General features: G+C 42.8%; 1 protein-coding gene across 2 annotated transcripts; it reads left to right on the top strand.

Moving 5' to 3' along the window:
- The first annotated feature begins 7,748 nt into the window (after positions 1-7,748).
- Positions 7,749-24,584, top strand: LOC143923514 (cardiotrophin-2-like). Of its 2 annotated transcripts, none has more exons than XM_077447232.1 (3): positions 7,749-7,839; positions 21,129-21,253; positions 23,021-24,584. In XM_077447232.1, exons 1-3 carry the CDS (start codon positions 7,824-7,826, stop codon positions 23,447-23,449), a joined length of 570 nt encoding a protein of 189 aa, XP_077303358.1. In that variant the 5' UTR covers positions 7,749-7,823; the 3' UTR covers positions 23,450-24,584. The 2 variants fall into 2 exon arrangements, with proteins under 2 accessions (XP_077303358.1, XP_077303359.1); XM_077447233.1 differs by having other exon boundaries at positions 7,758-7,839; positions 21,132-21,253.
- Positions 24,585-24,790: the final 206 nt, after the last annotated feature.

Below are 24,790 nucleotides of genomic sequence, written 5' to 3'. Positions count from 1 at the left end.
GAAACCCTAACGCTAACCCTAAACTTGTTCTTCAAGGGGAAAACCCTAACCATAACACCCTAACCCTAATGGGAAACCCAAACCGTAACCAGAAACCCTAACTTGTTCTTCAAGCGGACAACCCTAACCATAACCCCCTAACCCTAACTGGATCCCTAACCCTAAACTTGTTCTTCAAGGAGAAAACCCTAACCAAAACTCCCTAACCCTAATAGAAAACCCTAACCCTAACCGGAAACCCTAACCCTAACTTGTTCTTCAAGGGGAAAACCCTAACCCCCTAACCCTAATAGGAAACCCTAACCAGAAACACTAACGCCAACTTGCTCTTCAAGGGGAAAACCCTAACCCCCTAACCCTAAAGGGAACCCTAACCCTAACTTGTTCTTCAAGGGGAAAACCCTAACCCCCTAACCCTAATGGGAAACCCTAATGGGAACCCTAACCCTAACTTGTTCTTCAAGGGGAAAACCCTAACCCCCTAACCCTAATGGGAAACCCTAACCCTAACTTGTTCTTCAAGGGGAAAACCCTAACCATAACCCCCTAACCCTAATTGGAAACCCTAACCAGAAACCCTAACCCTAACTTGTTCTTCAAGGAGAAAGCCCTAACCATAACCCCTAACCCTAACTTGTTCTTCAAGGGGAAAACCCTAACCATAACCCCCTAACCCTAATGGGAAAACCTAACCTTAACTGGAAACCCTAACCCTAAACTTGTTCTTCGAGGATAAAACCCTAACCATAGCCCACTAACCCTAATGGGAAACTCTAACCGGAAGCCCTAACCTTAACTTGTTCTTCAAGGGGAAAACCCCAACCCTAACCATAACCCTAATGGGAAACCCTAACCCTAACCAGAAACCCTAACGGGAAAACATAACCCTTACCATAACCCTAAACTTGTACACATAAGGTAACATTGAATGAGTTCAAGGGCAGCTGAAAAAAGTGTCCAACTGCCTCTGAATGTCCGTTTACCAGCAGCAGTGTACATGGGGCCTAATAACATAATGATCCTGCCATGATGATCCTTCTTCAAGCACTCCCTGTTATGGGTGACAACCATCTCCTGATTGTGCTCCTGTGTTGTCACCAGGGCTCATTTTTTTTTTTTACTCTTAGGCAGGAAGGGGTTAAAATTAATAGGCGCATTACTGCAAGCCACCACAATTGTGATGCTGTATTGTAATACAAAATCATCTTTGGGATAAAAAGAAATTACAATCGGGAGGCAGCAGGATCACCTACTGAACGCCTGGCAGCAGCTGCTGCTATACTGTTCTCTAGAATTCTCCACCACAGATCGCTTTTCAGAGGTCCTGCCATCTGTGGGAAAGAGCCCTTGAAGAATGATTTATAAAGAACTCGCACAGTCATTCACCCAGTGGGGCAAAACAACAATTGTGAACAGGGTATATCCTCCTGCTATTCGATTGTAGTCATTGATTTAAAATGGAAAATATCGCTTTTGGCCACTAGATGGAGCTAAGCATTACAGGAAATTCTCAGGATACTTGGCTCCATATAATAGATACATTTTCAATTTTTTAATCAATGAAAACATTCAGACAGCACAGGCTGTAGCCTATTTGCATTCATTTTGGACCTGTTCTCACAGAACTAATGTACACACACTTGTGAATTCTTTATCAATCAACTCCTGGCTTTAGGTTATTTTTTACAGACAGATCTGACTGTTTTTGTGGAGCAGAAGAAACCTCTCCGGCGTCACCCATGGCTACTAGCCTACTGCCAAACCAGCACCGAATAAAGGGACTGGGCTCTATCACTCAATGCAGGACCCTCTATGACTAGTATCTATGATAGGGGCCCCTTAAATGGTCTGTCACCTAGAGGATGCCCCTGGAAGGGTTTACTGGGACTTCTAGTTCTCATTAGCAGCTCCCTGAGAATGGGACTCATATTTGGGATGGCATTTTCATTCCATAAAAAATAAAGACGACTGCGGCTGACACTGCTGACGTGGAAAGGGTTACTCAGAGGAGACAATGCATCCGTATCCAGTGCAGCCAGGACACAGGCACTCCATATGAAGGGTGATAAGAGCGGCCGGGCGCACCCATCTACTTCCTGACTGCAAGGAATAAAGTTTTAATTCTCTGGTAGTACCCGACCATCTCTTCCCGGAATCCACTCCCAGCACCCACTACTCTCTCTCTGCGTCACCAGCTATCCATCATTTATCCATCATTATTACTATTATTTTTATTATTATTATTATTATTATTAATAATAATAATGTAATCATTATTAATATTATCCCCAGTATCATTATTAATATTATCACCAGTGTCATTATTATTATTATTATTATCACCAGTATCATTATTATTATTATTAGTAGTAGTAGTATTATAACCATTAATATTATTATTATTATCCCCAGTATATTTATTAATATTATCACCAGTATCATTATTATTATTATTATTATTATTAGTAGTAGTATTATAACCATTATTATTATTATTATCACCAGTATCAATAATAATAATAATACAGGTGATAATAATAATAATGTTAATGATAATAATAATACAAATAATGATTCTGGTGATAATAATAATAATAATAGTAATAATGATACTGGTGATAATATTTATAATAATAATAATAATAATATTACTGGTGATAATAATAATAATAATGATACTGGCGATAATAATGATAACAATAATAATAATAATTATACTGGTGATAATAATAATAATGATAATGGTGATAATATTTATAATAATAATAATAATATTACTGGTGATAATAATAATAATGATACTGGCGTTAATAATGATAACAATAATAATAATAATAATAATAATAATAATAATACTGGTGATAATAATAATAATAATACTGGTGATAATAATAATAATGCTAATGGTTATAGTAATATTAATAATAATACTAATAATGATACTGGTGATAATAATGACAATGATACTGGTGATAATAATAATAATAAAAATGATACTGGTGATAATAATGACAATGATACTGTTGATAATATTAATAATAATAATAATAATAATAATAATAATAATAATATCACCAGTATCATTGTCATTATTATCACCAGTATCATTTTAATTATTATTATTATTATTATTATTATCACCAGTATCATTATTATCATTATTATTATTATTGCCAGTATCCTTATTATTATTATTATTATTACTATAACCATTACCGTTATTATTATTATTAATACCGGTAAAATTATTATCATTATTGTTATTACTATAAGCATTATTATTATAATTATTATCACCAGTATCATTATTATTATTATCACCAGTATTATTATTATTATCATTATTATCACTACTGTTATTATAAATATTATCACCAGTAATATTATTATTATAAATATTATCACCAGTATCATTATTATTATTATTATTATTATCATCACCAGAATCATTCTTTTTATTATTATTATCATTATCATTATTATTATTATTATTATCACCAGTATCATTATTATTATTATTACATCATCATTAACCTGTTTCCAAAATAAGCAAAATAATCCCTACCTTGAAAATAAGACCTAGCATGATTTTCAGAGATGGCTGCAATATAAGACCTGCCCTGGAAATAAGCCCTACCCTGGAAATAAGCCCTAGTTAAAGTCCTTGTAAAAACATGTAATCCGTTTTGAAAAGGTTGCTGTGTGTCTCCTTTTGTAACTTTATTGTGGAAAATACCTTATTTACAGCGCCGCTGTGCGCTCACGTGACCCGCCGGAGATCTTCTCCTTTCTTCCCGGCTGCGCTCGGAGCCGGGCTGACATCAGCGGAAAAGTTGGCCCCTCCCTCTGCAGTATTCGGAGCGAGGAAGAAGAGCTCCAGCGGCTCACGTGAGCGCTCAGCGGCGCTGCAAATAAGGTATTTTCCACAATAAAGTTACAAAAGGAGACACTCTGCACATTATATAATCTTTTTACAGAATGGATTACATGTTTTTACATAGACTTTAACCGACGTTTATTTTTGGGATTACAGAATATCATAATGCCGACTCCTGAGCTGACATTGGGAGAGAAGACAGGGGGGCACAGGAACTTTTTTAACTACTTCAGCCCCGGACCATTTTGCTGGCCAAAGACCAGACTACTTTTTGCGATTCGCCACTGCGTCGATTTAACTGCCATTTGCGCGGTCATGCGACGTGACAAAATTGACGTTTTTTTTCCCCACAAATAGAGCTTTCTTTTGGTGGTATTTGATCACCTCTGTGGTTTTTATTTTTTGCGCTATAAACAAAAAAAGAGCCACAATTTTGAAAAAAAAAAAAGCGTTATTTTTTACTTTTTTGCTATAATAAATATCCCCCAAAATTATATTTTAAAAAAACATTTTTTCCCTCTGTTTAGGCCGAAACGTATTCTTCTACATATTTTTGGTAAAAATAAAAAAAACGCAATAAGCGATTATTGATTGGTTTGCGCAAAAGTTATAGCGTCTACAAAATAGGGGATAGTTTTATGTCATTTTTATAATTTTTTTTTTTTTTACTAGTAATGGCGGCGAACTGTGATTTTTATTGTGACGGCGACATTATGGCGGACACATCGGACACTTTTGATACATTTTTTGGGACCACTGACATTGATACAGCGATCAATGCAATTAAAATCGCATTGATTACCGTAAAAATTTCACTGGCAGTGAAGGGGTTAACACTAGGGGGCAGTGAAGGGGTTAATGTGTGTCCTAGTACGTGTCCTAACTGAAGGGGGGGGGAGGGGACTGTCTAGGGAAACTAACAGATCGCTGTTCATAATCTGTATGAACAACGATCTGTCAGTTCACTCCTCAGAGAACCGGAAACGGTGTGTTTACACACACAGCTCCCGGTTCTCCGTGTGCCTCGAGCGATCGCGGGAGCCCGGCGGTGATCGAGATCGCATCGGTTCGGGGAGCGAGTGGGGGAATGCACACGCCCCCTAGTGGCCATTTAAGTTACTGATGTAACATAACAGCGATTCGCGCAGCCAAGCCATGCTGCCGCAGTATAACTGCGGCGGCTAGCGGTTAAAAAGATTTTATTGTTTTATTCCAGTTTTTTTTTTTAACGTAAAGAGGGGTAAATGACAAAGCACAAGCACTGTGCTCTCTATCATGATTTAAAAGATCAGGATTTTTTTATTTTTTTTATAGGATTACAACCACTTTAAGATCATCCATTGTACATACCGTAAATAAATAAGACATCCCCTAAAAATAAGCCCTAGTGTGTTTTATGTAGCCAAAATGCATATAAGACCCAGTCTTATTTTGGGGTAATAAGGGATGTGCGTTAATGCATGATATGTCTCGGATTATTGCATTAGGGCAGCCCATTAATTTTGCACACCCCGACATCAAACGCAAACCTCTTTTTGTAACGCAATGAGTGCCAACGCGCTACGGTGAACTACAATGCATCGCCTTCCTGCTTTGGGAAGTCATTCTGAATGAACGGTGCTGCAAGGCAGCAACGCATGTTACACTGCATGCATTGCCTCACATACTGAATGGCCTTCCCGGTGTTTCCTGCTGACTGTGTGGTGCGCTGAGCTGCCAGAAATGATGCCTGCGCCATTTTTGGTGCGATGGCAACCCATTCATTATGAATCAGCTGCCTTAACGCAATGCATGTCAGGGTGCAGCATAGCGTGTGCGTGCGTTATCACACTGCAAAAAAAAAAGAACATGGGCCCTAAACGTTTTGTCAAAGTGATGCATTTTTTCCCTAAGGCTCCATGCACACTGAAGCTCAAAAAAGCTTTTTCTGGACGCTAGATTGCTGGCAGAAAACGCTGGTTGAAAAAACTTGCTTTTAACAGCGTTTTGTGCTAGAGTTTATGGGCGTTTTTAATAGAAAATACACAGAGGACACTCCAAAAATCCCACAGTGCATTTCAAACTCCCACAATGCATTGAAAAAATAGAACGGTGAACACTAATTAACGCTTATAAGCGTTTATGGCGTTTGACGGTTTTTGGCGGTGAAAAACTTTGAACCGGAATTTCTGGTGTTCAGAAAAAAGCTCATAAACTCCACTGCTCATTAAAGCTAAAAAACGTCCATGTGTGCATGGACACATAGGCTAACATAGAGGTTTTTTTATTTATTTTATTGACAATGTTTATTTTATTTACATTTATCTATTTGTTTCCTTTACAAGTATTTTTATTTACATATATTTATTTTTCCGGTTAGGGTTACATTTATTAATTTTTTTTTATTTACATGTTGACAATGTTTATTTTATTTACATTTATCTATTTGTTTCCTTTACAAGTATTTTTATTTACATATATTTATTTTTTATTCATATTTATTTTAGTTACATTTATTTTATCTACATTTATTAATTTTTTTTATTTATATGTACTCTATTTTATTGTATTTACGTTTATTTGTTTATTTCATTTACACATTTATTTTTTATTTTTTTACATGTTCTTTTTTTATTTATTTATTTATTTATTTTTAATAATTTCTTTATTTTTATTTTTTATAACAGGAGAAAAATGAACAATCCTTCTGTATATTCCATTCCATTTCTGCACACCTAGACAAGAAATAAAACATGATAAGAACTCGTTACATTCCATCTGCTCCTGTCTGTTTCTAATATACTATCCAATAAAGATGAATAAAAGAATGAACCCAAATAAACATAAGGAAGCCACAGAAGAGGCTAAGAAGACATAGAAATAATTTCCGCATTTTCTTTACATTTATTTTATTTATATTCATTTGTTTATTTATTTTTAACAAGAATTATATTCATTTATTTTCTCTTATTTTATTTATATTTATGTATTTATTTTACATTTACTTTATTTGTTTTCATTTATTTACTTTTTTATTTTATTTTTATCTACAAATAAAAAGACAATAAAATGTTTTGTTTTGTTTTTCTAGTTGGACCAGTGTTCATTTATAAGAGTTTGTGCACACTAGGTGACAGTTTTACGCACCGGATAAACGCTGGTCACAACATAACGCATGTGCGATGCAGCGGGTATGCATTTTGTTGGAGACAGCACGGCGTGTCTTCACACCGGGGTGCATCGGAGAGTGTAAAATCTGGTGCAGCAGGGCATGGTAACCAATCAGCTTCCAGGTTTTATTGTCAAAGCTTGATTAAGCAAGATGAAGTAAGAATCTGATTGGCTACCATGCACAGCTGGGGGTACTACCGAGCGGGGGATCTGCTGAACGAGGGTACTAATGGGCTTATTTAAAAAAATTAAAAAATAAAATAAAATGGCGGGGGGTTCTAATCCAACTTTATCAACAAAAAAAAAAAAAGTTTTGTCTTCAATTTTATTTCAAAATCACAAGATCAGCATGACAGCCAGGCAACCAGCATTTTCAGAAGAATGGTCAACCGTGAGCCCCACTCCCTTCGTATTTTCTCTCCGGTAGTAAAATTTCAGGGAAGAGCAGAGACACAACTGCCTGAATACAACTTTGAAACGTATAAACATTTATTTTTATTTTTTATATAATTTCAGAATCCCTGCAGATTGTCAGCTCTTGGGGCGAATCGCCTGCGCGCCCAGTCTTGGCATAGCGCCATGGGATTTGTGGGGAAGCGTGCGGAGTGACACTGGGAGGAGGTGGGATCCTGACATCAGAGAAGGGAATTGGTGTGTGTGGGCCAGCAGGGAGGAGGAGGAGGAGGAGGAGGAGGAGGAGGAAGGACAAGGATTGGGGGGGAGGAGGAAGGACAGGGATAAGGGAGGAGAGGAGCTCTGCACACTCACAACAGGCTCTGGGCAGTGTGGAGAGGAGATGGAGGTCATAACAGGTAGGAACTTTCTCTAAAGTTGATATAAAAACTTCTCTCTACTAAAGCTGATACAATGTAACTCTATCTGCCTTGTTATGTAATCCTGGAGCTCAGCTCAGGCAGCTGCTGGGGGTCATCTTACCAGTTAGACTCGTTTTTAGAGACATTGAACTTCTTCAGCTGTTGTGGAACTACAAGACACAGAATCTCCCTAGAATGCTAGAGCTAATCCAATATTCAAGGAAGCCTCACCAGCTGTTGCAGAACCACAAGTCTCATGGTCCTGGACAAGCCATGCTTTGACTTCTGGTTCCATGGCTGCTGGAGATCCACAGGCTTTGATGATGAGTGGTCTGCTGAGGGTTGTGGTTCTCCAACAGGTGATGGAACGTTGCTCAGGGTCAGGCTGGGAGTTGTGGTTCCACAGTAGCTGACGAGCCACCTGTTGTTGCACTTGAACCTTGCTGAGGGCCCTGTTCCTCTTGGTACTTGAGGTTCCACCTCTTTCTTCATCAGAACATTGCTACTGTCCTGCTGAGACTTGTGGTTCCACAGCAGCTGACAAGCCTCCCCTTTCCTTCATTAGAACCTTGCTAAGGTCCTGCTGAGACTTGTTGTTCCACAGCACCCCTTGCTTCAGCGCAACTTTGCTAGGGTCCTCCTGAGACTTGTAGTTCCACAGCAGCTAACAAGCCACCCCTAGCTTCATTGGAACCTTCTAGGGTCCTGCTGGGACTTGTGGCTTCACAGCAGCTGATAAGCCTCCCCCTTCCTTCATCAGAACATTGCTACTGTCCTGCTGAGACTTGTGGTTCTACAGCAGCTGACAAGCCATCTCCTTCCTTCACCAGAACCTTTGCTACTGTCCTGCTTAGACTTGTGGTTCCACAGCAGCTCGCAAGCCTCCCCTTCCTTCGTTAGAACCTTGCTAAGGTCCTGCCGAGACTTGTGGTTCCACAGCACCCCTTGCTTCAGCACAACTTTGCTAGGGTCCTCCTGAGTCTTGTGGTTCCACAGCAGCTGACAAGCCACCCCTAGCTTCATTTGAACCTTCTAGGGTCCTGCTGGGACTTGTGGTTTCACAGCAGCTGATAAGCCACCTCTCTTGCTAAGGTCCTGCTGAAACTTGTGATTCCACACGAACTGACAAGTCACCACCTGCTTTATCCAACCTTGCTATGGTTATGCTGAGACTTGTGGTTCCACAGCAGCTGACCAGCCTCCCTTGCTTCCACAGATTCTTACCAAGGTCCTGCTGAGCTTGTTACACACCAGCTGACAAGCCATCCTTTGCTTCATCAGAACCGTGTCAAGGTTCCCTCGAGACTTGTGGTTCCACAGCACCTCTTGCTTTATCACAAAGCTTGCTGAGATGTGTGGTTCCACACCAACTGACAAGCCACCCCCTTGCTGTATAATAACTGATGGGGTTCTGCTTAGACTTGTGGTACTAGAGCAGCTGACAATCCACCTCCCTTGCTTCATCAGAACATTGCTAAGGTCCTGCTGAGACTTGTGGTTCCACAGTAGCTGACAAGCCACTGCTGGTCTCATCCAAACCTTGCTGAGGTCCTGCTGGGACTTGTGGTTCCACAGCACCCCTTTTGCTTTATCGCAGCCTTGCTAAAGTCCTGCTGAGACTTGCGATTCCTGACCAGCTGCCAAGCCATCCTTTTGCTTCATCAGAACCTTGCGGAGGTCCTGCTGAGACTTGTGGTTCAATACCAGCTGCCAAGCCATCCTTTTGCTTCATTGGAACCTTGCTGAGGTCCTGCTGAGACTTGTGGTTCCACAGCAACTGACAAGCCACCCCTTACTGTATCGTAACCTTGCTAGGGTTCTTCTTAGGCTTGTGGTTCTGGAGCAGCTGACAAGCCACCTCCTTAGCAAGATTCTAATAAAACAAGGAGGTGGCTTGTCAGCTGCTCCAGAACCACAAGCCGAAGAAGAACCCTAGCAAGGCTACGATACAGTAAGGGGTGGCTTGTCAGTTGCTGTGGAACCACAAGTCTCAGCAGGACCTCAGCAAGGTTCCGATGAAGCGAAAAGGATGGCTTGGCAGCTGGTATTGAACCACAAGTCTCAGCAGGACCTTAGCAAGATTCTGATAAAACAAGGTCTTGCTGAGACTTGTGGTTCCACAGCTGCTGACCCAACTTGGAATTCAATTCAAGATCTTTATCTTAAAGGAAGATTGTTATTATAGACCTGAATACAGAAGTGCTTCATTTCAGGTCTGTCCTGAAATCTGTTTTCCACACACAAGAATATACATAAGGGTCTATTTTATCTGTGTGAGTAGAGCTGTTTTTTTGTTGTGTTTTTTGTCTTGGGATTTTTGGTGTTTGTGGAGGCTTTCTTTTAACATTAGACGTGTGTGTGTGTGTGTGTGTAACATGTGTTCTGATGGGATGGATAGCAGTCATTGACTGGGGCTTGTTGATACCTGTTGTCAACACCTTACCGGTGTCTTCTATGGGCCTCCTTAAAGCGTTTAATTTTTTTTTTCTAAAAAGACATTAGAGATTTACTAAAACTAATAACCAATCTGCTTTTAGCCCACCTTCACATTGGGCCCATTTTTGACATGTGAAATCCAGTGGCGGCCAGTGGTACATTTTCTTAGGGGAGCGGCAAATTTCCCCTCCCAGTATACATCCTCTCTCCTCCACCACAACCCCCCCCCCATTTTTTTCCTTCTAAAACAATTCGTACCCCTTGCCATCACCCCCCCCCCCCCAACTTCTATTCCTAGCACAAATACTCCCAATAATCCCTACTAGCACAAATCCCCCCTCCCCCCCGCCCATCACAACCTTCTAGCACCGCTCTCCCAAAATCTCCTTGCGGTGCCACCCTCACCTCTCATAATACCACAGTGCCCAGGGCAGCCTCCCCTCTTGCCCACCCCCTTGTCCTGGATTTATTTTATATACATTCTACAAGTGGTCACATGTCTTTATGACGGATTGATGGGGTCACGCTCTGTGCCCTGCAGGTAATGGGGTTTCATTTTAAAGGCATTTTTTTTGTAAGGGGGGGGGGGAATAAATAAAAAAATAACCAGTAATAATGGCATGGCCCCCCTCCATGAGCACCAGGTGATGCAGGGCCTTAAATAGAAATGTAAAGCTTCACATGGATTGTGAAGAATACTGGCCCTTCCCAGATTTTTCCACTTTTGTAGTGAATATGGGACCTTTTTGAAAGTGATAGGTTCTACTCTGGTTTCCTCCCACACTCCAGACATGCTGCTCAGTTATTGGGCTCCTGGCTAAATTGGCCCGAGTATGTGTATATATGCATGTTAGGGGCCTTAGAGTGTAAGCTCCTTGAGGGCGGGGACTGATGTGAATGTAAAGTGCTGCGTTAATTGATGGCGCTATACATGTACCTATCATGAAGAATGGCGGGGTTTGGGTCTGCCCTTTGGCTGTACAGATTAGAGCATTGCGTCAAGGGAAGGAAAGAGCTTGCGTGCGCCCCCCCCCCCCCCAATACTCGGAAGTACCTGGTATCTCCAGAGCTCTGACAGTCTGCTGAGCAGAATAATGGGGCTACTGCAGACCTTCTGACAATACTAACTGCCTGGTTGTCTTTTGGCTTCGCTGTTTTAAGAGACTGATCCAGAACAAGCACCAAGTTGGTATTCTGTCCTGATCTCCATACTTCTTGCATGCCTGTGATTAAAGCTGGGTATACAGGCACCTTTCTTTTCATGTAACAGACTGGCAGATCCCTGAATCTACACAAGCAATGTGGATGAGATATTCTGGAATCCCCCCCCCCCCCCCCTTTCAGAATACACAGATCAGCTCTGCAGCCTTTGGCTGCAAGCGCTGATCGAATGCTTTTTTCCAGCAGGGGAACCATGGACGTACGTAAAGGGGCTGCCATTGTGACCCAGCCCTATGCTCCAGGGGGCCCCTGTGTGTCTGGATCGGAGGGCTGCAGCATGTAAAAGAAACAATCAAAATTGAAAAATACTAAGCCGCGCTTAACTTATACGAACAACTGATTGTGCGAAAAATTGTAAACAAAATATAGCGACCATATGTAGATTAGTGTTACTTATAACAATCCGTAGAAACAATCCGTCCATGTTGCCGCTGAAAGCCCGCTTCTCCTCCTCCCCTCCTGCAGCATTCAGCAGCTGCAGGAGGGAAATGGAGGACATTAGTTCCTCCACATGCCGCTCCCACTGCCAATCTATTGCTGTCCTGCTGCCCTGGGCTCCTGTGTGCTTCCCTGCCCCCCCCCCCCCCCATCCCTCCTCAGTTCTGTCAGGTTTCCCCCACAACCTCCTGCCAGCTTCCATGAGGCATCTGTCAGGATGGAGAGCGGGGAAGGAGCCAGTAAATGTGTCATTTACTGGCCCCTTCCTTGTCTTCCACTGTCCCCCCCCCCCCCCCCTTTTTTTTTATTTTTTTCATAGCTGGGGCATAGTAAACTGTGTATACTGTGTTTCAATTTATGAATGACTGGGAAGCTCTATACGGAGCTATTTCTGAGGCTGCAGAGAAACTGATGAATCTGTCCTTAGTCCCTTTCTCTGTCTCTGAAAATTCGACATCAGTCCTGATATTTCACCAAAGCCCCCTAAAATAAAATGTAGGTACGGTATGTATGACTCTGCAAAAAAAACATCCGAGTGATCATCGTTATGCACGTGCTACCACAACGTGCATTAATGAGCGTAACGTGCTATTCAGTTTGAATGGCACCCAACACACCTGTATTGTAGAATACAAAGCACCATAGTACGTTACTATAAGGATTATGGCAGGTCTTGATCTATTAGAATCTGGTGATGGCATGCTTGGTTGCACTGGCAGCCTGGTGCACAATGGCATTGTGGAACGTTGCCATGCATGATATTAAATTGCTGTATGTTTTGCGTTTATTAGAATAAGGTCATGTCCAATTTTTGACACTGTGGTGTATTGTCAGTCCATTCATTTTGAATCCATATATCGCACATCACCACATGCTGCTGATGTGTGACAATGCACCTTAACACACTACAAAGGATGTTGGCCTTGCCTGTGTGCCAATCCCTCTGGTCCAAAGGGCACAAAATCCACCGTGGTCATGAAATGGTTAATCTGTGCTGCACATGGGAATGGGCTTTAAGCGGCACCTGTCAATGATTAGGTCATTATGCTCATTGCTGTGTATAGAAAGTATGTGTGTGTGTGCATACCACGCATGCATGGTCCTACACTCTGCAGCCTTCTTGTTGAGCGATGACCGCTATTGAGTAACCCAGATCTCCCATCTATATTAATGTTCCGCTCCATAGACACAGCCTGGCATCATGAGCGGTACACTCTGACATTTGCCATAAATTCCTGGAATAGTTGGACCGCAACCAGTCCGTTCAGACCAGAGACAAAGCTGCATTATTCAGACAAAAAAAGAAATCAGGGGGCACCAAGACTATAAACGTTTTTCCAGGACAAACCGCAGACCTTCGCTTATAATCCAGGGGGGGGAATTATGTCATAGGCTGCTGTTCTCTAAATTACCGGCTTCCACAAGTGTGCGGTCAGACGCGCAACGCCATAATTGTTCCCCTAGGGCAAAATATAGAATTTCGGAAAAGTCCTAATTTATTTTTTATTTATTTTTTGTTTGTTTTTTTCTATAATTTTGAATTGATCATTTTTGAATTTGAAACAATAGTGTTTAAAGGTAAACTAGAATGGCCGTGGTCAGTTTATATTTTAAACTGATGTTTGTGTGCATGTGTTAATAATAAAAAAAAAAAAAAAAAACAAGTTTTCCTGACATGCCTCAATCTGAAAAAAATACTGCTTTATTTCCACTAGATAGTGCTGTGAATCCTAGGAAATAAACTAATTAAAGCGGAATTCCACCCATTTAAAAGTCAGCAGCTACAAAGTGTAGCTGACTTTTTAATAAACATTCACCTGTCCCACGGTCCAGCGAGGGTAGAAGCCCGAATCCTCACTCCTTTCCATGGCATTGTAACTGTGGGCACCAGGCTGTGGCTTCACAGCCGGTGTTATGCCAAAAACTGTCTGCCCCATACTGAGCAGGCACAGCGCTTGCGCAGTACGGAGGACAAGGGGACTCCGAAAGTCTCCGAAGATGAACGGTGCCAGCGCACTGAGTCCAGGTTCCAGCCAAGTGGACATACGGTAGCACTTAGTAACGGGGCCCCTCGTGGCCTTGCTTCGCTCTGCAATTTTTTTTTTTTATTCTAACTCTATGTCCACTTGGATGGTGGGGCTTGAACCTGGACTCTGAAGATGAACGGCGCCTGCACGCTGAGTCCAGGTTCAAGCCCCACCATCCAAGTGGACATAGAGTTAGAATAAAAAAAAAAATTGCAGAGCGAAGAGAGGCCACGAGGGGCCCCGTTACTAAGTGCTACCGTATGTCCACTTGGCTGGAACCTGGACTCATCTTCAGAGACTTTCAGCGTCTCCTTGTCTTCCGTACTGCGCAAGTACTATCCGGGGGACAGTATTCGACACAACACCGGGCAGCATGCGTGAGCTGCGTTTGTGAGTGGCCAGCCAATCTTCTAGGACTTGTGACATGTCTCATAAGATTGCAGGAAGGGGGGAGGTGAATTTCCACTCGGCGTCAGGAGAGGAAGTGTGAGCTGGGTGTCTGTCAAAGCTGGGTACCTGCTCCCTCCCCAAATCACCTCCCCAGTGAGGAGGGAGGGGGGGGGGGGCTGAGCCATGCTTTGTATCAATGGACACAGAGTTGGCTTGGAAGCGAGCCCACACACTGCTTGCTATTGGGAACTTGGGGGAGGGTGAGGAGCCAAGACTGCCAGTGGGGGACCCCAGAAGAGGAGGATTGGAGCTGCTCTGTGCAAAACCATTGCATAGAATATATCAACTTATTTTGGTATTCAAAAAAAAAAAATGGGTTCAATCACTTTTAAACACCTAGGCATCGACAGTATGCAAATATACAGCCTCTTGGCGGATGGGCGCTAAGCAGCTCAAATATTTGTGTATCAATGTGCAGACACCGCTGTGCCAGGAGAGCTTGCGCTCTCGGCACATTTACTGGCGGGTAACAGACTGCTTTCCAATCATGTGACAGCCAAACACTGCAGTCACATGATCGTAAACACTGCCCTGCCTCCTAGCATTTGAAACCTCTTCATGGGCCGGGAGGCGCCGGTGCAAAGGGGTGAAGAGTTCACACTTTTTGGGATCTCGTAGCGTTTCTGTCCGATCTCCAATTTCACTGCAATCACAATGCATGTTTGGGTTCCATTCATTTTCAATGGTACCAAGGCGGCATGGTTTTGCCACGCCTCCTGCTCTAAACCGCAGTGTGAGGAGCTCCTCATTTTTTGGGTGACAAGCTTCACATGTTGTGGTTCGCTGCGATTGTGGTGTGATAATTGTGTTAAAACCGCACTGCGTTTTTAGGTGCCATTGAAAATGAATGGCGCCTGGGCATGCATTGTGCAATTTGCAGTGTGATTTGAGATAAAAAAAACTTTAAAGGGTATCTAATCCCTCTGTCTAAAACCTAAAAGAAAAAAACATTTTGCCTTTTTATGCTTTGAAGCTATTATTACTAGAAAGGCTTTTACAACAAAGGAGCAAATAATGCAAAGGAAAATGTAAAAAGTGCCTAATGCTCCATCTGCTGGCTGGAATATGTAATGTATAATATGTTTTTTAATTGTAATTTTAGTGTGGGGGGTTTTTTTTCTGATCGCAAACAAAAATGTATAAAATGAACTATAAATCCCTGTTTAATTTTCAGTAGTGACTGTCAAGAGTAAACGGTTGTGTTATCACCTTCTCCACTCCTTAAGAAGAGTGAGTAGAAAGCATTCCTTTAAAGTGTCTGAAATCCAGTATTCGGTGGAAAGATACGTGGGCACTAAGAGGAATTGCTCTTTAGCATGCCAAAAATAACAAGACCTGAAGTATTCCGGTAGTGCCTGTTTACTTGTACCCAAAAGCTCCTTCCATGCCAAAGTGTTGGAATGATGACTGGAAAGCGCATCAGAAGATACAGGAGCTGGATGTGATTCAGCCTTCATTCCTGTGACTACGAAGCCTTAAAGCCAAATGCAAGTCCCAGATCTAGAGTGGGACAGACTGACGATGTGCAAATAGTCTCCACGTTCGTAGCCCTGATCCCAACTTCCTGCTGTAGCAGCTGTGCTGGGTGTCTAAAGAGGACTGTGAAGTCCAGTCAGCACCAGAGTCTGGCCAGTGTACAAAGCCATCCACAACTCTGTCCCCAACTACATCACTAGCCTAGTCTCTAAATGCCAACCTATTCGTCCTCTTCGTTCCTCCCAAGACCTCCTGCTCTCTAGCTTCCTCATCACCTCCTCCCATATCCACCTCCGGGACTTCTCCTGAGCCTCGCCCATTCTCTGGAATTCCCTACTCCAATCTGTCAGACTGTCTCCAAATGTATCCACTTTTAGGTGATCCCTGAAATCCTTCCTCTTCAGAGAAGCCTATTTAGCCTCCATCTAACTGCATTTTCTCCATTAGCTCATCCCCCACAGCTATTACCCTTTTGTATAACCTGACCCTCCCTCCTAGATTGTAAGCTCTTACAAGCAGGGCTCTCTGATTCCCCCTGTATTGAAATTGTTCTGTCTCCCCCAATGTTGTAAAGCGCTGCATAAACTGTCAGCGCTATATTAATCATGATAAAAAAAAAAAAATCTGATCAGGCCACGCCCCTCTCCACACTGATCAGTGCACTCTGTAGTCCAACAGACCTAGTTAGACACTCCCCCCTTCTCCACACTAACCAGTGCACTCTGTAATCTTGCAGACCTGGCCAGGCATGCCCCTCCCCTTATTAGACACACCCCCTCTTCATACTGACCTGTGCACTCTATCGCAATCCTGTTCAGGACACACCCCCTCTCCAAACTGCTTGGTTACACTCTGTAGTCCAGCAGACCTGTCGGGGGACAAGCCCCTCCTCTGATCAGACACGCCCCCCTCTCCCATGGGAGGATGCTTGTGCAGAGGGGTGTGGCCAGATCTATGCCAGCACAGAGCTCTGGAGGGTGAGGACAAGAAGTTTCCTCTAAAAGGAAAAGTGTGTATTGGGGCTTATTCACACCACAAAAATGCACAGGAAATGCGTGCGCATAGGCATTCAGATTTCATCATGCTGAGCTGTTCTCCTATGCATTTTCGTATATGTGTGTTTTGTGTGTTTTGTGTGTTTTGTGTGTTTTGTGTGTTTTGTGTGTTTTGTGTGTTTTGTGTGTTTGCCTCATCGGGTGACTAACATTTAACCTTGTGTTTTTTGATATACATATTGCACTGATGCATATTGTGTTAAATCAGGGCTCGACAAAACCCGGTCGCCAGGTCGCATTGGCGACTAGAAATAGCGACCTCGCGCCTGGGGCAGCACAGCTGGGGGTATCCTGTGTCTGTGGACCCCCCTAGCGTGATCGCGTCGGGCCGTTCCGCCGGCGGCCGAAAATTTAGGCCGCGGCTTTGAGGCCTTCTGCGGTCCTATGATTCCTTATGGAATCTAGCGCCCTCTTGTGGTCGCCGTTGGTATGACAAACCAGCAATGTTAATGAAGATTCCTCTGCCTGTATTATATTACCTGCCTCTTCTTCCCTTTATTTAGAACCCCCTAAACATTATATATATTTTTTATTCTAACACCCTAGAGAATAAAATGGTGGTTGTTGCAATACTGTCTGTCACACCGTATTTGTGCAGCGGACTTACAAGCGCACTTTTGTTGGGAAAAATAATTTAGTTAATAAAAAAATAAGACAACAGTAAAGTTAGCCCAATTATTTTTTATATTGTGAAAGATAATGTTACGCCGAGTAAATTGATACCCAACGTGTCACGCTTCAAAATTGCACCCGCTCATGGAATGGCGACAAACTTTTACCCTTTAAAATCTCCATAGGCGACGTTTAAAAAAAATTCTACAGGTTGCACGTTTTGAGTTACAGAGGAGGTCTGGGGTAGAATTATTGCTCTCGCTCTACCGATCACGGCGCTACCTCCTATGTGTGGTTCGAACACCGATTTTATATGCGGGCAGGACAGGGCGCGTTTAAAAATTATTATTTTTTTCTGCTTTATTTTAACTTTTTTTTTTTTCCACTGTTCTTTTAAAAAAAATGTTGTGTCACTTTTATTCTTATAACAAGGAATGTAAAAATCCCTTGTAATAGAAAAAGCATGACAGGTCCTCTTAAATATGAGATCTGGGGTCAGAGAGACCTCACATCTCATATTTACACTAAAATGCAATTGAAAAAAAAATTGTCATTTGAAAAAAATAAATAAAATATCCCTCTAAGAGCTATGGGCAATGACTTGGAGACGGGGGGGGGGGGGGGGGCGGCGACGGCGCTGCTATCTTCCCCTCACTCGTCTCCATGTCAGGCCAGGGACAGGTCCGGATCGTCGTCACGGACCTGGCTCCTAACTTTTTAAGCTGGCTCCTAGATTCCAAGCAAATTTGTCAACCCCTGTGTTAAATAGTTCTGGAATAGTTGGGACAGCGATGACAATGGTATATTGTCCCAAGTCGGGCATGCTGGAAAGGTTGGGGGGTGAGGTGCTGATGGCATTCGGCATGTAGGCAGAGACATAACATCGCAGGAATTTATGAGAAGATAATTGAGGAGGTGGTTACTCTGTAACAATCTATCCATTGTATGATCCTCTTCTCATGTCTTCCTTCAATTATGGAATCTGTCATCTCTAGGAGCCAAATTATGGCGGTCCTACTTCCTCATCCGGCAACTCAAAGCATGAAGGGGACAAATCGGGTATTTTTAAAGGCTTGCATACATTTATTTAATTTTTATTTTATTTTTTTAATGTATCATTACTATGTGATGGTTATGAAGGGACCGTCCACCGGAAACTGATATTTCAGTGTTTGGTAAATGCTGGAGAGTTATTCTATTGGTGAGATCTGTGGATTTCCCAGGTCTGTATGTTTACTATGCTCGTTATGAGGGGTTCCTGGGTCTGTACACCTGTTGTGCCCATTATGAGGGGTTCCTGGGTCTGTACACCTGTTGTGCCCATTATGAGGGGTTCCTGGGTCTGTACACCTGTTGTGCCCATTGTGAGGGGTTCCTGGGTCTGTACACCTGTTGTGCCCATTGTGAGGGGTTCCTGGGTCTGTACACCTGTTGTGCCCATTGTGAGGGGTTCCTGGGTCTGTACACCTGTTGTGCCCATTATGAGGGGTTCCTGGGTCTGTACACCTGTTGTGCCCATTATGAGGGGTTCCTGGGTCTGTACACCTGTTGTGCCCATTGTGAGGGGTTCCTGCCATTCTTGAGCTAAATTTCTGGGTCTGCACACCTGTTGTGCCCATTATGAAGGGTTCCTGGGTCTGCACACCTGTTGTGCCCATTTATGAGGGGTTCCTGCCATCCCTGAGCCAAGTTTCTGAGTCTGTACACCTGCTGTTCCCATTATGAGGCGTTTCCACCATCCCTGTGCTGAGTTCCTAGATCTGCACAGCTGCTGTACCCATTATGAAAGGTTCTTGCCATCCATGTGCTGAGTTCCTTGATCTGTACACCTGCTGTGCCCGTTATTTTCTGTAATCGTATTAAACGGGGAGAGCTGGAGCACACAGTTGGGCAGAGACCCCCACAGGAGGGCAGGGAGATCCCCCTGTATCATTACAGCACTTCATATTAATCACCTCTGAGATCGCAGTACAGTCCTTTTGACTATCCCTTCATCTGCTCTTCTCCCTGGAAGGACAGCACCATCTTTGTTTAGGGTCACCATCAGGGGTGGCCCGTCCATTAAGGGTGCACAGGCGCCATTTCCCTATATGATAAATAGATAGATTCATGGCCACCGCTGCCACCCCTTAAGGACGCTGGGTGCCTGAATGTCAGCGGCAGGGGTTTTTTGAAGCACCTGATTAGAGCTATAGGCTCTAATGGGCTTTAAAAAAAAAAAAAAAGGGGGTGGACTTGGAGTGCAGAGCATTGCGCATGCAGTCCACCCAGGTTTGTTAGAAAAGCAAACCTTAATTTGCAACACTGAACTGCCTCTCTGCCAATCAGGGGGCACGGGTTTAATACCGGTCACCTGATTGGCTGAAGGCAAAGGCGATCCCATTGGGCAGAAGCAAAGAGACGCATGGAGGAAACGGGAGCCATTGCCATCACTACCCATCCCACCGCTTGCCGCCATTGCCCGCTGCCTGACCACCAAGTTGGGGTAAGTGCCGGTCAGGCGGCAGTCAGTGGCTGCATTCTATAGTCACCATACACTCCCTGGACTGAGATGCCGGCCTGGAGATGAGACAATCCTGTATAAATGTTCCTGATGCTTGTGGAGGTCTTGGCTGTGTTCACAAATATCTAACGCAGATCAGTCCCTGCTGTGCAACCTTTTACCTGCTACAATATACAGTCTTATAGCAATGGCTTTTTTGTGGGAATGCAGGCGAACCCAGTTACGGCACCTCAGCACATGTACTGTAAGTAGTGGCAAGAGGTGCTGGAGGGAGTCTACTGATGCTGACCCCTGTGGATCTATTGTTGCTGGAAGGGATCTACTGTTGGGGAAGGGGGTATATTGCTCCTGGCTGCTGGGACATCTGTTCTTGCTGCCAGGGGTCTATTGTTACTGGACTGATATTTTGTTGCAGGGGAGGTGGGGGGGGGGTCTATTGTTGCTGGGGGAGGTATATTGCTGCAGGGGATGCATTTGGAATTTTTGAATTTTGTATTTGAGTTCTAAGTACTGTATTTAATGATATATAACCTCCATTTTACTGTTGACAAAGAGTGATAAATTGCAAAACTCCGGTGGGTGTAACAAGATGTCTGCTTCTCCCTTCTCTGTGCATCCTTACTATAGAGAAGTGCGGGGTGTAGAAAGATGGCGGCAGCGGAACGTCACTTCTGACGGGTTGCCGAATCTGATGACACTCTTATAGCTCCTAACGGTCTCTGATTTTTGAGGGACTGTCCCTGATTTGGAATGTCTCCCGTGTTCCCATCCCAAAAAGTTGGGAGGTATGCAGTCTGATCACTGGGGGGTGGGAGATGGAGTAAATGCTTCCTCCTGACTGCAGTAGACGGATGATATCGTGTTTGGTGTGTTTTTTTTATTTTATTTATTTTTTTTTTTTTTTGTGGAGTTTTTGAGAAATGATCCTGTTACTGTATAATGTGACATGTCAGGAATGCATTCATGCAGACTTTTAAATCTACTAACCAGTCCACTTTAACATGTTGCTGTAGGAGAACATGGTGAAGTTCATTTAATCTAATGGCGGTCATCTTGTTCGTTTTTTAGCAGTGGATGCCCTGGCAGGACTCCTAGCTCTGCCGAAGGAATCAGACGGAAAGGAGGCAGAGCGGCAATCGCTGTTTCAGGTGTCGCTGGCAAAATCGGAAGCAAAGACCCTGGTGCAGGATTATGTAAGTTGTTGGTTCTTTTTTTTTTTTTTTTTTGTTTTTTGCTAATCACATGCTGGGGGGGGGATAGGCAAATTGGAGGTGGAACACTTCTTAAAAATAACATGGTGCTACAGCGCCCAGAATTTTGGTGCATGTGAATACACACCTCAGCCGATGCATGAGGGTGTCATTAACAATTAGTGGCACTGCTGTGTATCTGCTAAAGGGCAGCGCATGTCTGTGGTGTCAGGAAAGCAATTTTGCATGTATTCCTGACACACAAATGTGAATGCAGGCTAAATGTCTTTTACATTGGTGGTCAGTGTAAATCTTCTCATTAAATTGGGGCTTGGTGTACAATCCTTTTCATTCACACTAGTGGCCAGTGTGAAAGTCCACCCTTACATTGGTGGTCGGTGTAAATCCACCTTTATATTGTTTACGATGAATGCTATTACATTAGTGGTCAGTGTAAATCCCCATTACATTGGTAGTTAGACTGGAAACTCTTCTTTATACTGGTAATCTGTAAAAAAAAAAAAAAAACAAAAAAAAACAAACTTGCATTTGTGGTAGGTTTCAAATCCTCCCTTACATTGTTGGTCCACATAGAAGCCTCTTTTTAAATTTGGTGGTGAGTGTAAATCTCCCCCCCCCCCCCTTACATTAGTGGCCAGTGTAGAAATACCCATTTATTGGCTGTTGAATTAAAAATCCCCCACTATATACTTGCCAAAGATTTCTGGCTTTTCGCTACAAAATTCAGAATTTGCCACAGTGTACTGCTTCCTAACTAATCCCCCTACCCCCCCACCCCCCCCCTCCCCCCTCAGCATTGCCACTAATCCTAGGAGTTTTCTGTCTATTGATGGGTGACCTCACCTCCCCAGGCAATGGTGTGCAGGCACAGGCAATGAGATTGTGCTGTAATCTTTAGCAGCCAATTGGTGAGCAGCAATGCTGTACACTAACCTCTTGCAACCAATCATTGAGCTGTAAGGATATGCAGGAGCCTCTAGGAAATGGTGAGCAGTAATGTGCAGTAACTTCGAACCACCAATTAGTGAGGTGGTATAGATGTCCAGTAACCTCTAGAAATCAGGTGAGCAGTATTTGAGGTACAGTAATCCCTAGCAACCAATCGACAAGCAGAGGTTGTGTGCTGTAACCTCTAGAAAATAATCAGTGAGCCATAATGTATGCTATAACCTCTAGCAGCCAGTCAGTGGTAATGATATGCTGTAACCTCTGGCAGCAAATCACTGCCAGATCTGATTCACTAAGCTGATTTTGAGTCTAGCTGCTATTGTATGTCTCAATGCATGTGGAGAGCGAAATTGCATGGAAGAGGGGGCTCAAATTGTTTGCCCAGGGTCCAGTCAATATTAAAGATGGCCTTCCCACTGACCTGAATGATGGGTCACTGTTCCTCCCACTGACACCAGGACTTTTAAAGTTTGAAGAACAGTAAACTGTCCCTTTAGAAAGTTGGAAGACCCTGTGTTGTTGCTTAGGAGGTTTGGGGGGCAAAAAATACTGATGCATTAAAACCGCTTGATATGCCTCCGCTGAGGGAGGATGCGTCTTCATTTGCCTTTCAGGCTTGGTCAAGGACAAAACTTCCATTGTGACAGATTTAGATCTTATCTAAGCTGTGTCCTGGATATTTTTAAACTGTTCATTAGCCATCCTCCTACAACTTGTAGAATTTTCTCACGGTGACCTAAATCCTAAAATATTTTGGCCTGGCATGGTAACTCTAATGTTTCTTTCTTTCTCTTCTAACAGCTTAGCCAACAAGGTTCTCCATTCTCGGACAACGCCAAACCTCCTCCTACGTCAACGATAGACAATCTACCTGTCCTGGATAGGATGGCACTCCCTTCGTCCCCTTGGAAGCGTCTGTCCTTGAGCCTGTCTGCCTTCCTGTCCTTCAGAGGTTGGTTTGCTTCGGTAATCAACTGGCAGAATTCCCTTAATCCTAAATCTAACGATCTTCTCAAAAGTCTGGAAAAATCCAGAAATAATTCCATGGCAATCAGCACAAACCTTGGTGATCTTCTTGAGCAAAATGACCACCCTGCTCCATCTTCGCCAGTGGTTTCAAACTTTTACAAGCAGAAAGTTGCTGGCTACATGGTTTGTAGAAATTATTATGACTGGCTCGTGCAAACTGAAAAGGACTTGATCATTCTTCTAGCAGAGAGCTCGGTGTAGACCTCTTCGTGTAGAAATCTTCTGATGTAACTCCTGTGCAACATCTAGTGTAGACCTGCCTACCTCATTGAGGATAATACTGCTAGATCAATTGCTTCCATGTTGGCTGTCTCAATACAGTGAAGGATGTCTTCCAAAATTTTCCTCAAATGTCACCCCCCAGCTACTAAACAATGGTCCTTTTTTTTTTTTATCTGGGAAAATTGATTTATGGGAACAGTTGGCTTGGCTCAAATGCCTGTTGTGTTTTAAGACTTGATACACGAGCTGTACTGTGTAAGGCTCTTGAATCGTCCTAAAGGTTCAACTAATCGAAGTCTTCTCCTTTTTTAAGAACTTTTATGTAGGGCCACCTAACTTCCCCCAGAACATGAAACAAACCAAGCGTATCAACCAGACCGAGTAAAGAAAGATCTATTTTGTCAAAACTTATGTCATAGTAACTTAAACGGTTCCTCAAATACATCTCTTCACAATTTTATGAAGATGCACCTAAAGCTTTTTCTAGTTAAATCTGAGTAACTCCTTTTCTGATGAACCACTTAACTTTGTCAATACGTAAAGCAAACAAACCAGCCCAGCACGGTGAAGAAATCTATTTCATCAGAAATTTGTGATAAGTAACTTTGTAAAGGTTCCTCAAATGTCTCTGGGATGTTCTGAAGATGCATCTAAACCTCTTAGTAGTTAACTCTGAGGCCCATCTTCTCCAAACGTAATCCACTGGAATTTCTGTTATTTATAAAGACTCCTTCTTCTTATTTTTTTATTTTTATACTGAAAACTGATTCCACTGGGATTACCAAGGCTCAGGAGGGAATGTTCTTGAAAGATTGAGGATTTGGGGGTTACAACTGGTAGGCAGCCAAGCCCTCAATTATAGTGGCACAAAGGATTTGATGGTTTTTCGAATGGCTGACAAGAGTCTTAGATTACAGGTTTATAAACAAAGGACATGACGTGCGGCTTAATATTACTGTCAAAACTCTCAATCGTTCTTTTAACCCTGTATTCTGCTTTCCAGTTTTGTGTGAAGTATTTTAATAAGTATTGGGAATCGCTTTATACCAAAGCTTTACAGAGAACTTTTTTTATAATGTACCTGGTTTTTCTAATAAAAAGTTTGCAAAAATGATGCATTGTGGATATATATAATTTTTTTTTTCCTCCAAGCTTGAAAAGGTTCTGTGGTCTTGTAATCAAGTTATTTAAAGCGGAATTACACTGCAGCTGAACAACACCAACCAATAACACAATTTGATTCACCTTTAATATTCAAAGGAATCTCCCCCATCCAGGTCTCCATGCTTTATTTTGTTGAGAAATCACTTTGAAAAATGC

Source organism: Lithobates pipiens, unplaced genomic scaffold, assembly GCF_037356315.1.
Source record: "Lithobates pipiens isolate NorthernLeopardFrog02 unplaced genomic scaffold, aLitPip1_a1.2 Scaffold_22, whole genome shotgun sequence".
NCBI lineage: Eukaryota > Metazoa > Chordata > Amphibia > Anura > Ranidae > Lithobates > Lithobates pipiens.
This window is presented reverse-complemented; position numbering and strand designations above follow the sequence as displayed.

What these genes read in the sequence shown, in the direction of transcription:
- LOC143923514 (XM_077447232.1), top strand. An exon ending in AGACCCTGGTGCAGGATTAT is followed by an intron (nt 21,254 to 23,020) that starts GTAAGTTGTTGG and finishes CTCTTCTAACAG; the next exon opens with CTTAGCCAACAAGGTTCTCC.